This window comes from Falco cherrug, chromosome Z, assembly GCF_023634085.1.
Source record: "Falco cherrug isolate bFalChe1 chromosome Z, bFalChe1.pri, whole genome shotgun sequence".
Classification (NCBI taxonomy): domain Eukaryota; kingdom Metazoa; phylum Chordata; class Aves; order Falconiformes; family Falconidae; genus Falco; species Falco cherrug.
In genome coordinates this window covers 31,664,128-31,682,679 of record NC_073720.1, presented here as the reverse complement: position 1 = coordinate 31,682,679, position 18,552 = coordinate 31,664,128, and the positions used below count along the sequence as shown (strand labels likewise).

General features: G+C 36.1%; 1 protein-coding gene across 2 annotated transcripts in view; it reads right to left on the bottom strand.

Moving 5' to 3' along the window:
• KDM4C (lysine demethylase 4C) overlaps positions 1 to 18,552 on the bottom strand; it is a 298,051-nt gene that overhangs the window by 25,083 nt on the left and 254,416 nt on the right. The window contains exon 18 of one of the 2 annotated variants that reach the window (XM_055698674.1): positions 6,050 to 6,235. The exons of the other annotated variant lie outside the window; for it this stretch is intronic. Coding sequence (XP_055554649.1) covers positions 6,050 to 6,235 — 186 coding nt within the window. The remainder of the gene's footprint in view (positions 1 to 6,049; positions 6,236 to 18,552) is intronic. 2 annotated transcript variants of the gene reach the window in all.

The following is an 18,552-nucleotide window of genomic DNA, read 5'->3' as shown; positions in this document are numbered from 1 at the left end:
CCAACTATTGTATCCCCATGAACCTTTCACTTAAAAAGCAAGCTTCTTCTCCCAGGAAAAATAACATCAAGAGCTTCTCATCCTAATAACACAGGGCACTTGCATCTTATGATCCTGGCTGTCTATTCATTACCTCACAAAGGTCTATTTGCTTATGAAAGATGAGCTACTGTGAATGGCTATATGTGAACAGTTGAACTTTTCTTATCATGGAAGATGCTACTACAAGGAGCAACTACACTGGTATATTCTAAGCATAAAATATTTTTTATTAGAACTGTTTATATAAACAGCATGAGAATACTTTATTACATATGCTAAAGTAGTTACTCAATTTCCTAGCCCTAGCACTGTTTTTCAAACCTTCAAAGGCTGTGAATCCTTCAATCAATGTAATAATCTTAAAAAGTGTCTGTGAAAATCTGGGAATTGCTACAGCTATAGAATTTTTAGCACTAATATCAAAGGGAGAACCAAGGACAGCACCAGTTCTTTTCATTAGATTCCAAGCATTAACAGTAATGTCAGTGCTTTTGGGGAAGAGAAAAACTCACCCTAAACTTGAACACTTCTGGTTTTGAGGAGACTGTAATCATTATTGTGCCTTTTTCTTGGACCAATTTCTGGGATTTAGAACTTTTAAAACTCTGCTCCTGCAGACTAAGGACAAATATTCTGTACCATTTTGGAGACAGTGCACTAAACCTCTGCGTGTCAGAGCTCTGCCTGACATACGCATTTGGAGGATTTAGTTGAGGTCACCTCAGATAGTAAACCCCAATGATGTTTCTAGAGCATTTTCAGGTTTACCCAGAAATAATGTTCTGAGCATACTCACAAATTATTGAACCCTTTACACGTATAACAAAATTGTTTCTTCCCCATTTTACCTGCCTATAGTTAAACTAAGTTGCAAAATTAACTACTTACATAAGAATTTACTGATATTATCACAGGAGCAATTACATGTCAGTTAGCACTTTTTATCCAGTCTGGAAATGTATGTAAGCTTAACTTTTAATTTACCTTTCAATTCTAGACTTTAGTCTATACAGTTGGGCGGGGCAGGGTCAGAAGTAAGCTGGAGAGTATGAATTGATTACTTATATGATATATTTTACAAAGGCTGGTATTACAGAAGCCCAAGGAAAAAAAGCTCTATTAAAAAGTTCAAATGTTTTTAAAGCCTGAAGATGAGACTCTTCAGAGAAGACAAAAGGAAAATTATAATATTTTAAGTGACAACAGAGGTTCATTTAATAATAAAAATTTCAGGGAAGAAATGCCATTGCTCATTAGAACAAATAATAAAACCCAGATATGCATCCTAACACAAGGAGAAGATTATTTTTTAATATGTTATCTTGGTAGGATTCTAGATTTATTTCTCAGAAAGAATATTGACAAGCACAGTCTGTGATTGATTGCATGTCCCAGAAAACATTTCCTGTCAGAAAATCTTAAGAATTTATTGATGTTAAGAATGTCATTTTTGACTAGAAAGGACAGTTGTTATGTAAGGGAGTCTATCAGATTAAAGAAACTGCTGTGGTAGTTACCAGATTATTGAGAAAGCTGTGGTTTAAAAAGCATGATTTTCTTTAAAAGTACCTAAGCCAAGGATGAACTAAGATAGTGGCAGAAATACAGAAAACCACCAGATACAAAGGAAAAAAGTTAACTTCCCCTTCTGTGTGCAAACTTCAAAAAGATAAGAAGGAAAATTACTTTCTCCTTCATTTTCAGTACAGCAGGACATAAAAATCTTGTTAAATAAAATATATAAGCTATATATATATATGAAAATATAACAATTATCATGAAATAGGAATCTGATGTATATCTAAATACCTAGAAACTTTCTCTGACTACAATGTTTAATGGGGGATCCTCAAAATTTGGAAATATATTTGATACAGGAAGATAACTCTCATAATTTTAAGCTTACTCCTCAGAACACCAATTTAGGCATGATGTCAAATCATGACATCAACAAAAATGTGTTGATTCATGATTTTTGAATATGTCTTTCCTAAGGCATGCCTTAGTCTTTATGAAATGTTACAGGGCTGGCAGCAGTTAGCAGACAATGGCAAACAATGACATTGCATTACTCAGGTATTCAACATAAAAAGGGTCTACAGCTTCCATCTGACAGCATCCCTCCATTCCCTGTGTGCTACAGAGGTAAGAACTGGCTGATAATAGCAGAAGATAATTTGAAATAGCTCAAAAAAGCAGCAACAGTAGGTTTTTGCAACTCCTGTCTAATGGTTTTTTGCAGCTTCTGTCTTTGCTCCTTCTAAAGACAGCTTTTCAAAATGCACAGCTGCCTAAATGGCCTCTTCTGATCACACTTCCCAAATGAAACACCACCTGTGAGTATATGTTTGCCTCCAGCTGGCTTTCTCTGACCCTCAGTGCTGTCTTTGCTAAACTTCTATGGATCCTTTGCGTTTGTTTTTTTTTTCCTGTTAGCATACAGAAGTTGCATACAACTTCTTTGCCTCATTTCCTTGTGTATGAAAGTTCTTTTAATCAAAACAAATCCATCTGCAGCACCTATTCTCAACTGTACTTCAAAGTGGTTTTGCAGTTTGATGAAAAATGTGTGAGTGATATGTTTCATGCCCAGAGAGAAGAACAGTAAAAGGAAAAATGAAAAAACATGGCCTACTGTCTGTAAGTGGTAAATCACAGAGCCTTCCTTGCATATTGACACTCTAATTTACATAACAAAATAATACAGGCTGCAACAGGAATAATCAAAAAACGTTCTGTATAAAACAACTCTTCTGCTACCAAATTTTTATGCTATTCCTAAAGCTGTACGTTCAGCAAGTACAATAGGCATGCTTACTTTTGAGTCCACGGACCTCCAAAGATCATATTTTTGATAAGTCATATTGACCTTTAAAAACTCCAGTTCTTGGTATATTTCCTTCATTTGGTAGTACTATGTGGATGCAAGGATTATGATTTCCCTTTCGATTGTCTTTTTGATGATTGTTCATCAAAACACCGAACAGCGTTTTCCATGGTTGACATTAAAATAATACTCTAGGAAAAAATCCCAAAGACAATGCAGAATCTGATCCCCAGTGAAAATTACTTATGATAGTATATTGGTGAATAATTTGGACACAATTTGCTTGAGATCACAGGCATAAATAATTTGGTTGCATACTCCACCTCATCATTACAATAAGCCCTTGCTGGAGGTGAAAAGATACACTAATACCGGTAAAATTAAAGTTATCTGAATGTAGGAAGGGTTTTTGTTGCATAACCTCATTGATTTACATATTACAACACCACTACAGAAACATATCACAGTTTTTCCTAGATCCCAGAAGCCACCTTTTGGTTGTTAAGTTTTGGATTGTTTGGTATTTTTTTAAAACCTGAAGAAAGTAGCAATCACAGGTATTCACTGACCATTTAGGCACAATATCTAGGGTCTATATTACTGAAAAAAACCAGACATTTTTAGGTTTGTTTCCTTGAAAGGAGGAGAAATAATAGTGTCCTTCCTTTAAATACAGTGTTTTCAACTGCTAAATACCAGAAGAGTTGGTTTTTTTCTTGCTGACATGGAAATGTATTTGATTCCTGTAAAAATTTGCAGAGTATAATTTTTCAGTCTGCATGATTCCCCTGTTCTACTTTTTCTACATTGCTATGCCTAATGGTGAAGAGCAATGTAATTTCTGCACAAAGGAATAGCTAATAGCTAAGAAAGCCGTAACAGGAAAACCAATGGTGAAAAAAACTTCCAAAGGCTTGAGCATAAGATTAGATAAATTATCCAGAAGACAGGGCACAAAACCAAGCATATACAAACATATGGCAATCTCCTTTGTCTCAGGAGTAGGTTAAGAATTTCACAGAAGAAGATTCTTTAACAAAATAACCAATCTTTCCAAGTTTTGGCCTGATGAAAAATATAAAAGTATAATTTTTCTTTCTCTCCTGCAAATCTGATTTTGATTTGAGCCACAAGAAAAACATTAACACAGAATTTTTCAAAAGGTTGGTGCTGAGTTTCAAGAAAGGATGTGATGGTCTAATTCCAAGGCACTTTGAACATCCTTCACACAAACTTTTAAGTAGTACAAACAAAATCCCATTTCTCTATAGTTGGTTGGTTTTGGGGGTTTGTTGTGGGTTTTTTGGTTTTTTTTACTCTACCTAATATAGGTCAAGAAAATCACTAAAAAAAAATGGATTTTATGGGATTCCATGTCGGTCCATTACTGTTGTGTTTTATTCTGATGAAGTTTTCACTTCCCACCATTCAAAATAATAGTTATTTAATAACTTCTTTTCTGTTCCAGAGAAAGTGTACACTAAGAAAGTTAACTGCTAAAGTCTGCACTGTTTTGTATGAGCTTGAAAGTATAAATTCTGCTTAAACAACCTACCTGGTTTTCATTAATATTTTGTAGCTATTTCTATTAATAACATGAACAGCCAGAAAAAAAGACTGTTAAGGCAGATATACCACTATATTAAGTGTTGGATAAATATAGAGAAATAATCCAAAACTTAAGCACATTTACTATTTAGTATCACAAAAGAGAATAATATGAAGAAAATCACACACATTGTTTAAGGGGGATTCCATTGCATAAGGGGATTCCAGCGTCAGAAACAGGTATTTTAGAGGAAGGTGGAAAAGTAAGGGGCTGAGGAAGTGGTCGCAATATACATACAAAGTGGGAATAGAAGAAAGTATTATGCAGAAACTTCTGTTTGATCGGGGAATGATTTCACAACTAGTGATGCAAATCCCACTACCTACAGTACAAAGATTTGTCCCAAACAAATACTAGAAAATATTTGGGAAGAACAGCCCTTTTTTGCTGACCATTATTTTAACCCACTAATTTTCAACAAATGAGAATGTTTTCCAAGAAAGCCAAGAAAAATATCTTAAGCTGCCTATACAGATAGAGGTTTAAGTTTGTTTCTCAAACCAAACTCATTTTCCTGAAAAATGTTTGAAGAAACTAAACCCATTTGGTTTAGTGTACTAGTTTCACATGTCAATCCATTTTGGAAAAGAAAAATCTTTACAAGGCTTAACAGTTCTGTGGAAGTTCTAAACAGTGACACACAATTTGCTTCCCTTTTTAAGAATTACCAGCAGACTGAACACTCAGGACTGATTCCTGTAGTTGGCAGGCACTACATTTTACTACAATCAAAAGAAATTCTTACTTTTTAGTAGTATTGTCATTGAGACCAAGGATTCACTGACAACCTCTTGAAAGAAAGACTTATGTTACACAGACCTTACCTAGGTTTATTTCTTTCACTTCTAACGTATAAAGGAGATAAAAAGTTTGAAAACTTAAGATGCTCAACTTGACTAACTTACCAAACTATGTAAGACTATGTTAAATCCTTCTAGGTTGCTAGGAAACAAAATACAGTTTCAAAAGCTCAAGATAAATGGCAAGAGTTCTTTCTTAACTGAGATAGTAACAACTAATTTGGAAAAAAAAAAGACATTAAACTAATTCTTAATATGCCTCATGTAAAATTAAAGGTTTCTCCTCAGCACTGGCTAGAAATAAAAGGGAACAGTAGTAACATGAATTTCCATGACATACCATGCTATTTTGCCAGATGATAGAACAATTATAATTGGATATTTGCAAGACACTGCTTGGCTGCAGAACAAACAACTTACATATATAACATATCCTTTATCTCACAGTTATCTGTGAGTATTTGCAAGATTCTGTGATCTGGGTATTTGTAACACACTCCAGTTTAACAAAACAGAGAACTGAAGGATTTGTTCTGACTGTCAAACCAATACATTCAACAATGATTCTAATGCAAAAATATGTTAGGTATATCAAGTATCATTTCTCTCAGGTAACAGCACAAGGAAAAACCTTCAAGATGTAATACTTTGCTATGTATAGGAATATGATAGACAGAGATCATAATATGGATCCTTTCTTCCATTTTCTCTGGATATATACTTTAATTCTGCAGTTCTAATTCTTAACAAATAAGGAAACATATTCCTTACCACATTTTGTTTGGTCTTGTGCCTGAAACACGTGATGTAGACAACATATGGCCAGTCATCAGGTTCCATCAGCACTCCTGCAGCATGGGCACAGGTAACGTGGAAGGAGGCTGGGCAGCGTCCATACGAACACTGAATGCAGGCACCAGAGATTTTCTTAATTTTCTGTCTACAGAACATACATTTCTGTAAAGCAAAACAAACAAGAGTGTTTGCCATACTATCTTAACTTTATTGATTTCTGCAAGTATCTTGAATACTGAAAAGTTACTTGTGCTTCATTGATTACATTTTTTACCTTGCAATATGCGCGGCTAAAGAACCAGCATTTTTTAATTACAAGATAACTTAGTAATACAGTAATTAATAGATAGCATTTTTGCCTTTTTGACGTTAATGTGAAGACTATCTGTTCTGGTGCTATAGTAAGAAAACTGATATATAGATAGCTATATTTTCCATACACTCCTCTGAAAATTAACCTGCTTCTCTTAAAACAGATAAATAAAAAATCCTATACAGAATTCTGCAAAAAGTAACAGTAGGACTCAAAAATAAAGAGAATAGGCCCATAGAAATGTAGGGTTAGACAGGACTTCCACATATCATTTAACCCAGGCCCCTACTTTGAAGCTGGACTAAATGCATGCTTAAAACAGTCTTTGGGAGATGGCTAATCTAAATCATTCATGAAGTAGTTTCTACAACATTCTCAGATAACATAAACCGTGGTTTAAGCCCAGCTGGCAATGAAGCCCCACACAGCCACGTGCTCACTCCCCCCACTGTGGGATGAGGGAGCGGATCAGAAGAGTAAAAGTATGAAAACTCTTGGGTAGAGACAAAGACAGTTTAATAGGTAAAGCAAAAACCGCACACGCAAGCAAAGCAAAGCAAGGAATTCATTCACCACTTCCCACGGGCAGGCGGGTGCTCAGCCATCCCCAGGAAAGCCGGGCTCCATCACGTGTAACGGTTACTCAGGAAGACAAACGCCATAATGCCAAATGTCCCCACCTTCCTTCTTCTTCCCCCATTTTATATACTCAGCATGACGTCCCATGGTATGGAATATCCCTTTGGCTTGTTCAGGTCAGCTGTCCTGGCTGTGTCCCCTCCCAGTCTCTTGTGCCCCTCCAGCCCTCTGGCTGGCAGGGCCTGAGAAACTGGAAGGTCCTTGACTTGGTATAAACACCACCCAGCAACAACCAATACCATCCATGTGCTGTCAACATTGTTCTCACACCAAATCCAAAGCACAGCACTGCACCAGCGGCTGGGAAGAAAATTAACTCTATCCCAGCTGAAACCAGGACAATGTGTTACAGCGGATAAATCTCCTCAAAGTTAGAAATGTTTTCTTTATCTCAAGCCTTCGCATAATTCCACAGCTCAAGGCTGCTCCTAAGCCCCTTTTCATTCTTTTTAGTCTGACTTTCATTGGTTAAGTATTTAACATAATGGTGATTGAGTAGGCAGTATTTCCCCACTTCATATATTAAAACATCATGTGAACAGCCTTACCAGTGTCAAGACATACTACTTTTTCTCCTTTTGTCAAAATGGAGACCACATGAAAATATTGTCACTATTTTGTAAGTGACATAAGTCAGTGGCCCATATGAAAAAAATGATGGGACATGAGCTAGGTTAACTAATTCTGGGAAATAAGCTCCACCGTATTAAAAAAGACAAAGTACAAGATGACTGCTATCCTGCCACCAAACGACATTAACAAACATGGTAGATAGAATAATTACTTTAATAACTTCTATGGACAATTGTTTTAGATCACGTATGGGGACTATCTTCTGATAACTCTCATCACATCTAACAAAAATGCCAATATTATTGATGATCATAAAATCAATTCAGCTGTTCTAAAATAGAGAGAATTTCTTTAATGACACAAAACAGTGAATTCAATAATCTGAAAACATACTGCTGCAATAATGATTACTTCCATTGTTCTAAATTTGCAAGTCACTGATTTTGTTAAACACACTCTTGTCTGCCTATGTTGGGAACACAAGTAAGAATAATTTTGATTTATTTTTCTGTACGGTTAATAATTTGAAGTATTTCAAACTAACTTACATCAAATACTTCTTCCCAAGTCACCCGAAAATTTTGTTCTTTTTTTTATTATTTTCCCTATTCTGAAGAAAATCTGCAGAAATTTTACTGTGTAACTCAGCACTTACATCATTTCAGTGGCTTACTGGCACACAGTTTGTTATTGAAATAATGCCTTTTGCAAGTGCTAGCCCTGTCAAGCTCATTGGTCATGCAGGGTTCTAGTCCATGCATCATTCTGTACGTGAAAATCTCTTCAAGTTCTGCCTTCATATCCACCCTCTCTGAAAGCCAACAGTCTGCATGGCTTTGCACAAGCAGAAACAAGAGCAGTATCCGGAACTTAGTTAAAAATTCTACCTATCATTCATTAAAAGGACCAGAACTCAGCTCAGTCTGCTGTAGCAGCATCAGGTCTGAAAGACTAGTAAGAGGTAAAGATGATTTTGTCATCAAAACAAATGTTCCAGAGACATCACTGACGTGTTGATATCTCATTGTCATTTGTATTCATGTGCATGAAGCCATTTTCAGATAGATCAAGTACCCGTGTCTTGAGGGGACTTAAGGACTTATATATTATTTTCATATATTTTTTCATATATTCAGAACCAAGTAAAATGGGAATTCCAGAAAGAAAATACAATTGAAATCTATTCTGTGTAATGTCTAAACACAGAATTCATGCAAATACAAAGCTCCTTTTGAATGATTTTTAACACAGATATACACAGAAATTCACCAGTCCACTTAATGAGAGGAAGTACAAAATACATATGAACATTAAGAAAAACCAGACAAAAAAACTGCCACATGTTCTGTCTAAAACACTCAAAAAATGTAATTCAAACAAAATTTAGAGAATGAGGAAAAGGGATGAAAGAGTAAATTGCAGATAAACTAACAGTAAACTGAAGGAAGTATGTTACAGTAGGAAATGCTGATCCCCTTAAATTATTTGCAGCACTTGTGCAAGGCAGCAAATATGCAAACATTACAATGTGGCTGTAAGATGCTTCAGCATCTTGCTGAGGTATCATGAAAACTTGGGAGATGTTGAAATCTGAAACATTACATTACATGACTAATGCTTTAGAAGAAGATGAACTTCCATCTATACATATGTGAAATTGTTCTGTTTTAATATTTTAAGTCTTATCACCTTTCAGAAGTAGAAAAGTTCAGGAAAATAAAAACAATATGAGGACAGTGAGGGATGCTGGAAGAGATGCTGAAAGTGCAGTCAGGAAAACTGAAAATGTAACACACAAAATGGGATGGCCAAACCCACAGAAATTAGAGCAAAACTTCATGCATCCCTGTAAAACAGATCAAATTCTCTGTTCTCTTCATGCACAGGTTAACTTAATAAGAAAGTGTTAGACGAACTGACATATTGTAAGAAAAGTTATTTCTCACAGTACTCTTCAGAGGTGCAACATGAAAGTACTGAAATATTTTTTTTTTAAAAAAAAAAAGCTGTCAAATTACTATTGCTGTATTCTTATTTTCATCATGCTGGTGCAAAATTACTGTAACACTGATGAAAAGTGAAATTACTTTTGTTTTACTCTTACATAAAAGGAACACTGCTTGGTTATATGTAATTATGTTCTTCAAGTTGCTTAAAGAAAGTGAAAATACTTCCTGTGTTTTAACAATGACATGAATCCATCTCACTGTCAAATACAAGGAAGATAGTTGTTACATCAGTGTGGTGGGTTGACCTTGGCTGAACACCAGGTGCCTATCAAGGTGCTCTATCACTCCCCTCCTCAGCAAGACAGGGAGGGGTGAAAATAAGATGAAAAAACTCATGAGTCAAGATAAAGGAGCTTTAATAAAGCAAAGGTTGCCTGTAGAAACACAGGAAAACAAAAGATGTTATTCTCTACTTCCGATCAGCAGGCAATGTCTAGACGCTTCCCAGGAAGCAGGGCTGTAGTACGCATAGCGCTTGCTCCAGAAGACAAACGCTGTAAATAATGAATGCCCACCATTCCCCACCCCCTGCCTTCCTCCTCCTTTCCCTTAGCTTTTATATCTGAGCAAACATCATACGGTATGGAATACCCCTTGGGTCAGTTTGGCTATGTCCCTTCCCAAGATCTTGCCCACCCCCAGCCTAGTGGTGATGGAGGGGGATGTTAGAGAGACAGATGCTGTGTGAGCGCTGCTCAGCAACAGCCAAAACACTGGTGTGTTATCACCAACTTGCCAGCTACCAATACAAAGCACAGCAGTATGAGGTCTATAATGGGAAAATTAACTCCATCTCAGCCAGGCCCAATACAATCAGTAAACTTCAAATACAGATTAATCTTTTGTGCTACACTCTTACAATCTTTAGGTATCAAAAAAGATTAAGATCGTGGGTATGAACAGGGGGAAAAGTTACTGTACATGCAGGGGAAAAAAATAATTCTATTTCTCCCCATGCTAATGGAATACCAGAAAAATGCTGAAAATCAGTCTTCTTTCAGAAAGCAAAAAAAGAGTCAAGGTTGACAAATAATGAAATATGTTTCCTATTATTTGTAAGATGCTGTGTCCTTTGTAGAAGTATGACAATGAAAGGGATGATGCAGATATACCTCAACTTTACAGCGAGTCTCAAACTTAGCCATGAATTTTAAAATGTACACAGATCCACAAACAAAAGTCAGGTGTAGAAGCAAATTCGGAGCTTGCATAACTGTATTAGGCAGCATGGCCCTATGCAGTCATATGAGAAAAAGCTCTTTCATCTTTGAAACTATAAGTCAAACAGTTAATCTATGATATTTGATTAATAAAATCAGAATACACAGAATAAAAGCAGAGCAAAGTATACGAATCTTCTTTGCACAGACTTTTGGAACCTTAGCTGAGCTACATACCAAGCCCTATATAAGCTGTAAGCCGTAAATTGAACTATGCTGTGTCTGACCCATACTGGCAATTCTTTCCCTCCTTAGCTTCTAACTAATAATATATTTCTCATACTTTCACTTGGAGCTTTACAGCATATGAATTTAAATTACTTTTTTCACCTTTTCTTTCCCATGTCAATACTACTTTTTGTAGTGATACATGAAAACAAAAGGATTATATGAATGTAAAAAATAATAAAAAAAAATAAATCACTGAAAGTGACCAAAGGAAGAAGGCATCAAAATCACAAGAGAAAAGAGGGAATTACCCGTTGTGAAGGCTCAGGTTTCACTCTCCCTTCCCCACTTGCCTGAAGTCCGAGTTTTTAAAGTTTGTGAAAGGAAGGATTTGTGTAGAATGGAATAAATCCTGAACCATTCTTGCAGAGGACAGAATCTAAACACCTCTCTGTCTGGAACACCCTCATATTTAGGTATAAAAGCTTTCTACTTGTGAAATAAACTGGCTTGACATACTATGAACACATTTACTGAGATACAGCCATGTTAATTCAATGCCCAACTGCCAGTTCTTCAGTAGTCTGAAACTACAACTGTTCTGACCAGCTAAAGCAAATTCAACATCCTAGATTGCTAGGAAGAACGTCATTCTGACTTAATGCTTGCTAGATATTAGTGCGAGGCAGACACAATGGGGGAAGCAGATGAGGATCAATCTTAATCTAATCAGAGATTCAGATGCAAAATGAATTGGAGAATAAATAAAATTGTTTATATAACTGGAGATTAAGAATATAGGACAGAACAATGTACTGCAATTTTCTAGATGATGAAATGACCTCTTTTTGCCCCCAAAATGAGAAATATGCTGCTGCAAATGGATTTCATAATCATGGAATAGCTCTTTAATATTAATAGGTTGCAAACATATAAACAGAATGGATTTTAAAGAACAAGTCTGAGGCAACTGGATGCCAGGATTTTGAAGAAGAAAGCTCACTGATAGCTTTCATAATAATTATTATGCAACCTTATACAAAGAATTTAATATTGCTTCCCTCAAAAAGAGTAATATTTACAAAATGAAATTCCAGTCCCTAACAGGATCATGAAGTAAACACAGTAACACTGCTTTCTGATGCAATGATTTATTAAAATAAGCGCAAGTTGAGGTTGTGGCAGAAAGCTGGGGTTTGATTTTAGGAAACAATTTGATTGATTCCTCCCAAAAGTATTGTTATGCCTTGGTAAGAAGAATGAGTTATGTGAAGAAGCACACTATAATACAGCATTATGTTCTACAAAAAGAAGCTATTTCAAGAGAGCTTCTAAAAGTAATTAAATCTCAACTATTACTAAAAATCAACCCATAAGTGCTCTTCTCCTACTGCTGCAGATGGTTATTAACTACTAGTCAGTAACTGAACTGTATATTCTCATTCTCTTTTATATATTTGGCTTTTTTGGCCTTATAGGTATCATTGGAAATAAACACTAAGGCAAAGACACCATTGTAAAGTTTCGGAAATTAATGAAAAATCATGGGTGATGTGTTTTTTTCCTGCGATATCTGATTTAGCACCTCTGCATTTCATAATGGATCTGCTTTACCTCAGAATTTGTATTACCAGACAAGCAATATTGCTGTTGTGTATGATCACATTCTAGATATGCAATGTTGGTCCTACTGAAAGCAATAGTAAAATACCGATAGATTTTAACAGAGCAAATATTTTACAGAGAATATTAACAGAAGGACCTTCACCAGCTTATCAACTGTTATAAACTTGAGACCTACAGTACAAGATGCACAGTGAAACTAATACTTTCTTTCTCCAGTCCAAAGCCATAACATGGACTAGAAGTGAGAGATTACATTCTAGTCATACTTCAGGAGTTGGTAGCAAGGTATTGGCACAAAGATTTGTTAATGATGCACCACATAATCAGAATATGCATACTATGAAGACATTTGACACATTATCTGCAGATCATTGAGCACATGTTGTCTGCACGACCATCTTTCAGAATGCAAAGTCAGCACTTAATTTTGGCAGAGAGCATAGTGTGTTTCTATGGAAACAAGCTAATTTCTTTTTTTCAGTTTATGTTTCCTTTTATTCCTGATTAACCTAAACCAAACTGAATATTTCAGATATGAAACTGATAGATCTTAGAATCAGAACATGTGAAGAAAAAGTTTTTTAGATCATCTATTCCACTTCTCTGTTTAGCATGTTTAGCGTGTTTAGACAATTATATAAAATTAACTAAGAATGTTGATAGATAAAGTATCCTTCTGGTATTTCAAACATTACAACTAGTACCTTAAGGGGGAAAAAAACCCACTGCTTGTAAAAAATTATTTGTAATTTCCTACTAGTCCATAAATCTGCCTATAACATGGGCCTATGGCAAATTAAACACGGTATTATCTAGATGTAGGTGAAATTCTGTTGGTCATATATTCCAGCAGAGAAGTAAACCTAACACTTATGCATCAGTAGCAATTACAAACAGCAATCTTATTCTCTAGTAAGTCTGAAGTAATATAGTTTGGAGTCTGCTTTCAATGAGTGAATGTCATGGTTTGATCCCAGCCAGCAACTAAGTATCACGCAGCCACTTGTTTGCTTCCCCACCACCACCCTGGCAGTGGGGTGGGGAGGAGAATCAGGAAAAAGATAAACCCCATGGGCTGAGATGAGAACAATTTAATAATTGCAAAAGAATCAAATACAATAATAATAACAACAATTGTAATGAAAAGGAGAGAGAAGGAGAGAGAGGAATAAAACCCAAAAGGAAAAAACACAAGTGATGCACAATACAATAGCTCAAAACCTGCTGACTGATGCCCAGCCAGTCCCCAAGCAGCGACATGCAGGTCCCAGCCAACTCCCTTCAATTTATACACTCAGGATGACATTCTATAGTATGGGATATCCCTTCGGCTAGTTTTGGTCATCTGTCTTGGCTCTGTCCCCTCCCAGCTTCTTGTGCACCTGCTCACTGGTAGAACATGGGAAAATGGAGAAGTCCTTGATTTAGAATAAGCACTACTTAGCAACAACTAAAGTATCAGTGTGTTATAAACATTATTTTCATAATAAATTCAAAACACAGCATTTTACCAGCTACTAAGAAGAAAATGAACTCTACCCCAGATGAAACCAGGACAGTGAACTTGAAAGTCATGTTGTTTCATTTTGAATTAAATATGAAATGGCACCAAATATACATATTGGTTTAATATACAATTTTAAGAGTTGATAAAATACTATCAGGATTTGCCAAAATTCTGTATAAATACAGTATACATCTACTATTTCAGTGAAATTACTAAGGTACCAATAGCATTTTAATTCATAGGGAAGGAAAGACAAATGTACAGTGTAGAGTTAAAAATAACAATTTAGCTCTTCTGAAGCACAGATTGTGTGATTGCAATGGAAAAAATCCTCACACTATAGGTTAAGAGAGTAAGAAAAAGAATAAAAAAATGAAAACACTTGGTGACATTCTTATTTTAGCAAGTGCCTGAAAAGGTTTATGTTCCTGTGATACACTATGTAATCTCCTTAACTGGTAAAACATGAGTGTTGCAAGGCAAAAAGGAAGAAATAAAAGACCTTGTTAGAGCTCCAACTGTTGCCTACACAGTGGTACCCACCACCACAATACCTGCAACTATGCCATATCTAGGGGAGTAAACTGCTTTGTATTTATTTTCAGTATTCTTGAAGTGCTCAATATTTGTTGTTAGATTTTAACATCAACCACTGCAGTTAAGTCCCTACTCTTTTTTCAGGCTACAGCAGTACCATTAGTGTTCTGTGCTGTCAGATATACCCAGGAAGTATGTGAGAGGTCTGTAAACCTACCCTACAAATCTACTGACAAAAATACCATTTACACATATCTCTACTATCTCCTCAAAGTCTTATTATGAATAAATACTAAAAGAAAAATATTCAATCACCAACTTCTGCTTCAAAAAGAACCCCTACATACATAATGAATATGCTGCTAACATATAGTCATTGAACACAAGAATACCTCCACTTCCTTCTAGATTCATAGACACCAGGTGACACTCAGAATTCAGTCATCCTAACTCTTCTCTTGCCCACTTCATATCTACCTTCTTTCTGCAATATTAATATGTGACTGTGAGCCTTCACTGTATAAGCAGACTCTCATGACTTTTTATGTATTCATATATACTTTATATATGAATTTAGTATAAATAAACTTTAGTTTTTATGTATTCATATATACTTTTTCAGGTGCCTTTTTTATTATAGGGCAAAACAGATCTTTTTGCCAGACAATGCCTCTTCCTCTGTAGTCTGAAATGTTGCATGTCTTCTTTTGGGGTTTTTTTTCCCCAGTAATTTTCACCTTTTAGCTTCTACATTGTACCATATAAACAGTTAAACACACAACCTTAAAAACTGTAATTTTATAGAAGCATTGTGCCTGTATTCAGTGCATCTTTCAGGCATCCTGAAACAAACAAGAAGAAATGGTTGATGCTAATATTGGAAGGGCAAAATCCCAGGAAGATAAATATGGAGGCTGAAAAGAATCTCCTTTTCTTTGTTCTCCAGGAAGAAAGCATTTTTCTTAAAACTTTGCTTTGGATTTGCATAGACCAGTTTGAATAGATTTGCCATTTATGCAAAGGCTAAAATACCTGATAAGCTGTGAAAGGCCATTTAGGCTGAAAAGGTGATGAGGCATCAATTCACTGCCTCGCTGCTGCAGGCTCCGCTAGACACAGTTGTTAGAGGGGTCCCAGCATTATATTGTAACTACACTCTTTCCAGCCAATTCCTATAGGCATTGCTGGAAATTAAAAGCAATGGTCATCTTCAGATTCTTTTCAGCACTCCAGTCATCCAGTCACAATCACATATTTATTAACCCAAGTACATAGTGCAAAGACAAAACAACTGTGTAAAATGTGAGCTAAACTATTTCCGTAAAGTCAAAGAATAACAGAGGTTGGAGGTGTCCACCAGAGGTCACGTGGTCCAACACCTTACTAAAGCAGACCTAAATCATGTTGCACAAAGCCTGTCCAGATGAATTTTTAACATGTCCAAGGACAAAGGTCCCTCAGCTTTGCTGGGCACCTGTTCAAGTGTTCAACCACCAGCTTTCATTCATTTTCTTTCTTTACACAAAACTAGAATTACCATGTTTGTTCCCTCTCAAGCTATAACCATGGACCTCCAGAAAGCATCCATTTCCATCTTCCCTTTATCCTCTGTTTACCTAGATATAAATAGCATTAAGATCTCTGCAAAAAGATGTCTCTTTCCCAGGCTGAGCAGACTCAGTTTCTCCAGTCTCTCTGCATACATCCTGTGCTCTAGCCCTGACCATCTCAGTGGGCTTTCATTGGACTATCCTCTATGTCAATAATGGGGAGACCAGATGTAGTCTTACAAACACCAAATAAAAGGGAAGGATGGATCAATTCCCTGGGCCTGCTGGCTGAAGTTTTACAAATCAAGCCTAGGATGCAGATGGCCCCCTGCTGCAAGGGCATACTGCTGATTCATGTTTAACTTTTTCACCATGATCCCCACATCGTTTTCTGCAAAGCCAATCAAGATAAATTCTAGTGGCAGACTTTGTAGCATTCAGATTTCAAAAGAGGCAGATCTCCAACTAAAACAGAGCATGACTATATGAAGCAGTTAGAGAAGACATCTAGAATTTGCTAACTCAGAACCAAGTCCTTAACAATCAAGTAAAGAACTTTAAAAGACTGCATGGTCATTTCACACCCCACTCCTTCACGAGTTATCATTTAATGCAAAGCACTGCTCTGAAAAGTAATATCATTATTTATACTTAGTGCGGAGATACTGTTTCTGTATAGTTTATTTTATAATAATTGCTTTATAATACTTCACATGAATACATACAAAGAGAATTTAAAATTTTAATAAGGGAGCAGTTAAAATGAGAACATTGAGAAGCAGCACTGAAAGGATTATATTCTTAGTAATATCCTGCAAGCAATTTACTGAAATGAAGAAAGGCAAAGATAGTCTTTATCAAAATAAAGCTATCACCATCTAATAAACTCTCTATACTTCTGAGAATGGCTAGTCGGTAAGGTGATACCAATAAACTAAACAGGTATTTACACACACACAAATAAAACAAAATTACTAAAGAGATGATCATATAGCACGTAAGACATGCACGTTCAAATGTTTAGAAACAATCGTGTCAAGCTCAAACAGAAACCTCTGACGACAATACAAGCATGCATATAAAAATTTCATCTGCCTGCTAGCATGACAGCAATGTGCTGCTTTGTGTCTTAAAAGACGAGAAAATGGGAATGGACTTCTGTATACGTCCTCTGCGCAAGAAGGTGTCATGGCCAATTATGTAGGTGAATGCACTTTGCCTCTGGGAAGGAAAATACTGTGCTTGGGAAGTACACTGAATGAGGACACAGCTGCTTGTCAAGTTCTTCTCTGTTGAAGGGAAGATACGGACAGAATGTGCTATTAGGAAAGAAGGATAAGTAAAACCATTTAGCATGGTTATGCCACTGGCCAGGAACTACCTGGCACCCCTAGAGGAAACTGAGCTAATGCTCGTCATGGTTTTTGCAGGTGCTAACAACAGTATATAAGCAATCGAATAAGTCAAAACTGGAAATAAAGGGCTATTCCAGGGTGGAGGGGTATGGTGTATTTTTTGCTTGTTTTGGGGTTGCCTCTTTGGCTGGCTTTTGTAAATTTTTTTTAACATGAGGAAGGGGTCAAAGCACATAGAATTTAAACATGCTCTGTGTGGATAACTGGCTAGCTGAAAAAGGTCTCATAGACATAGTCCAGCTGGCTGGACAAAAATGCACATCGCTCTCAGCTTATCTGAAGTAAAGCAAAAGTTACACAATAACAAGAAGATCGTGGTGGGAAAAGAATGTTGCAGGCCGGAACAGATAACTACAGAAGAGAAACTAGGGGCGGGCTTGGTATTTAGGCAACTAACCAATAATGAGCTTAACTTTTGTAATATGTATGAGCTAATTGTAACAAGGCATAAAAGGTGACTGTAAGGGACAATAAACGAAGTCTGCTGATCACTCATATTGAGTGACTGTGTCTTCCCTCTGCCGCAACAGCTCTGCATCACAGATGTTTTTAGGTTTGGTTTTCTTTTTCTTTTTTTTTTTCAGTTCTGCAAAGCTTGGAGGACTGCACAGCTTACAAAGACAAGATTATTTCTGAAGCTTTCAGCCAAAAGCCAAAATCTGTTTTTCAGCACAGTTGAGGTTAATATTCTACCTAACCAGAAAATAGTGTCATTTGAACAGGCAAAAGTGATAAGGCGGTACAGAAAAGTTATGACATTTTAAAAACATATTAAAATGTATTGAGTATAAGAAGTTTAAAAAAATTCCACAATCTAAAATGAAACAGTTTGTAGTATCTCAGTACCAGTAAGTTATTTCTAAACGTTTCCCTCATTTCTAAGTTCTATAGTAACTTCACTAAGTAAATATTTAGAACAGTC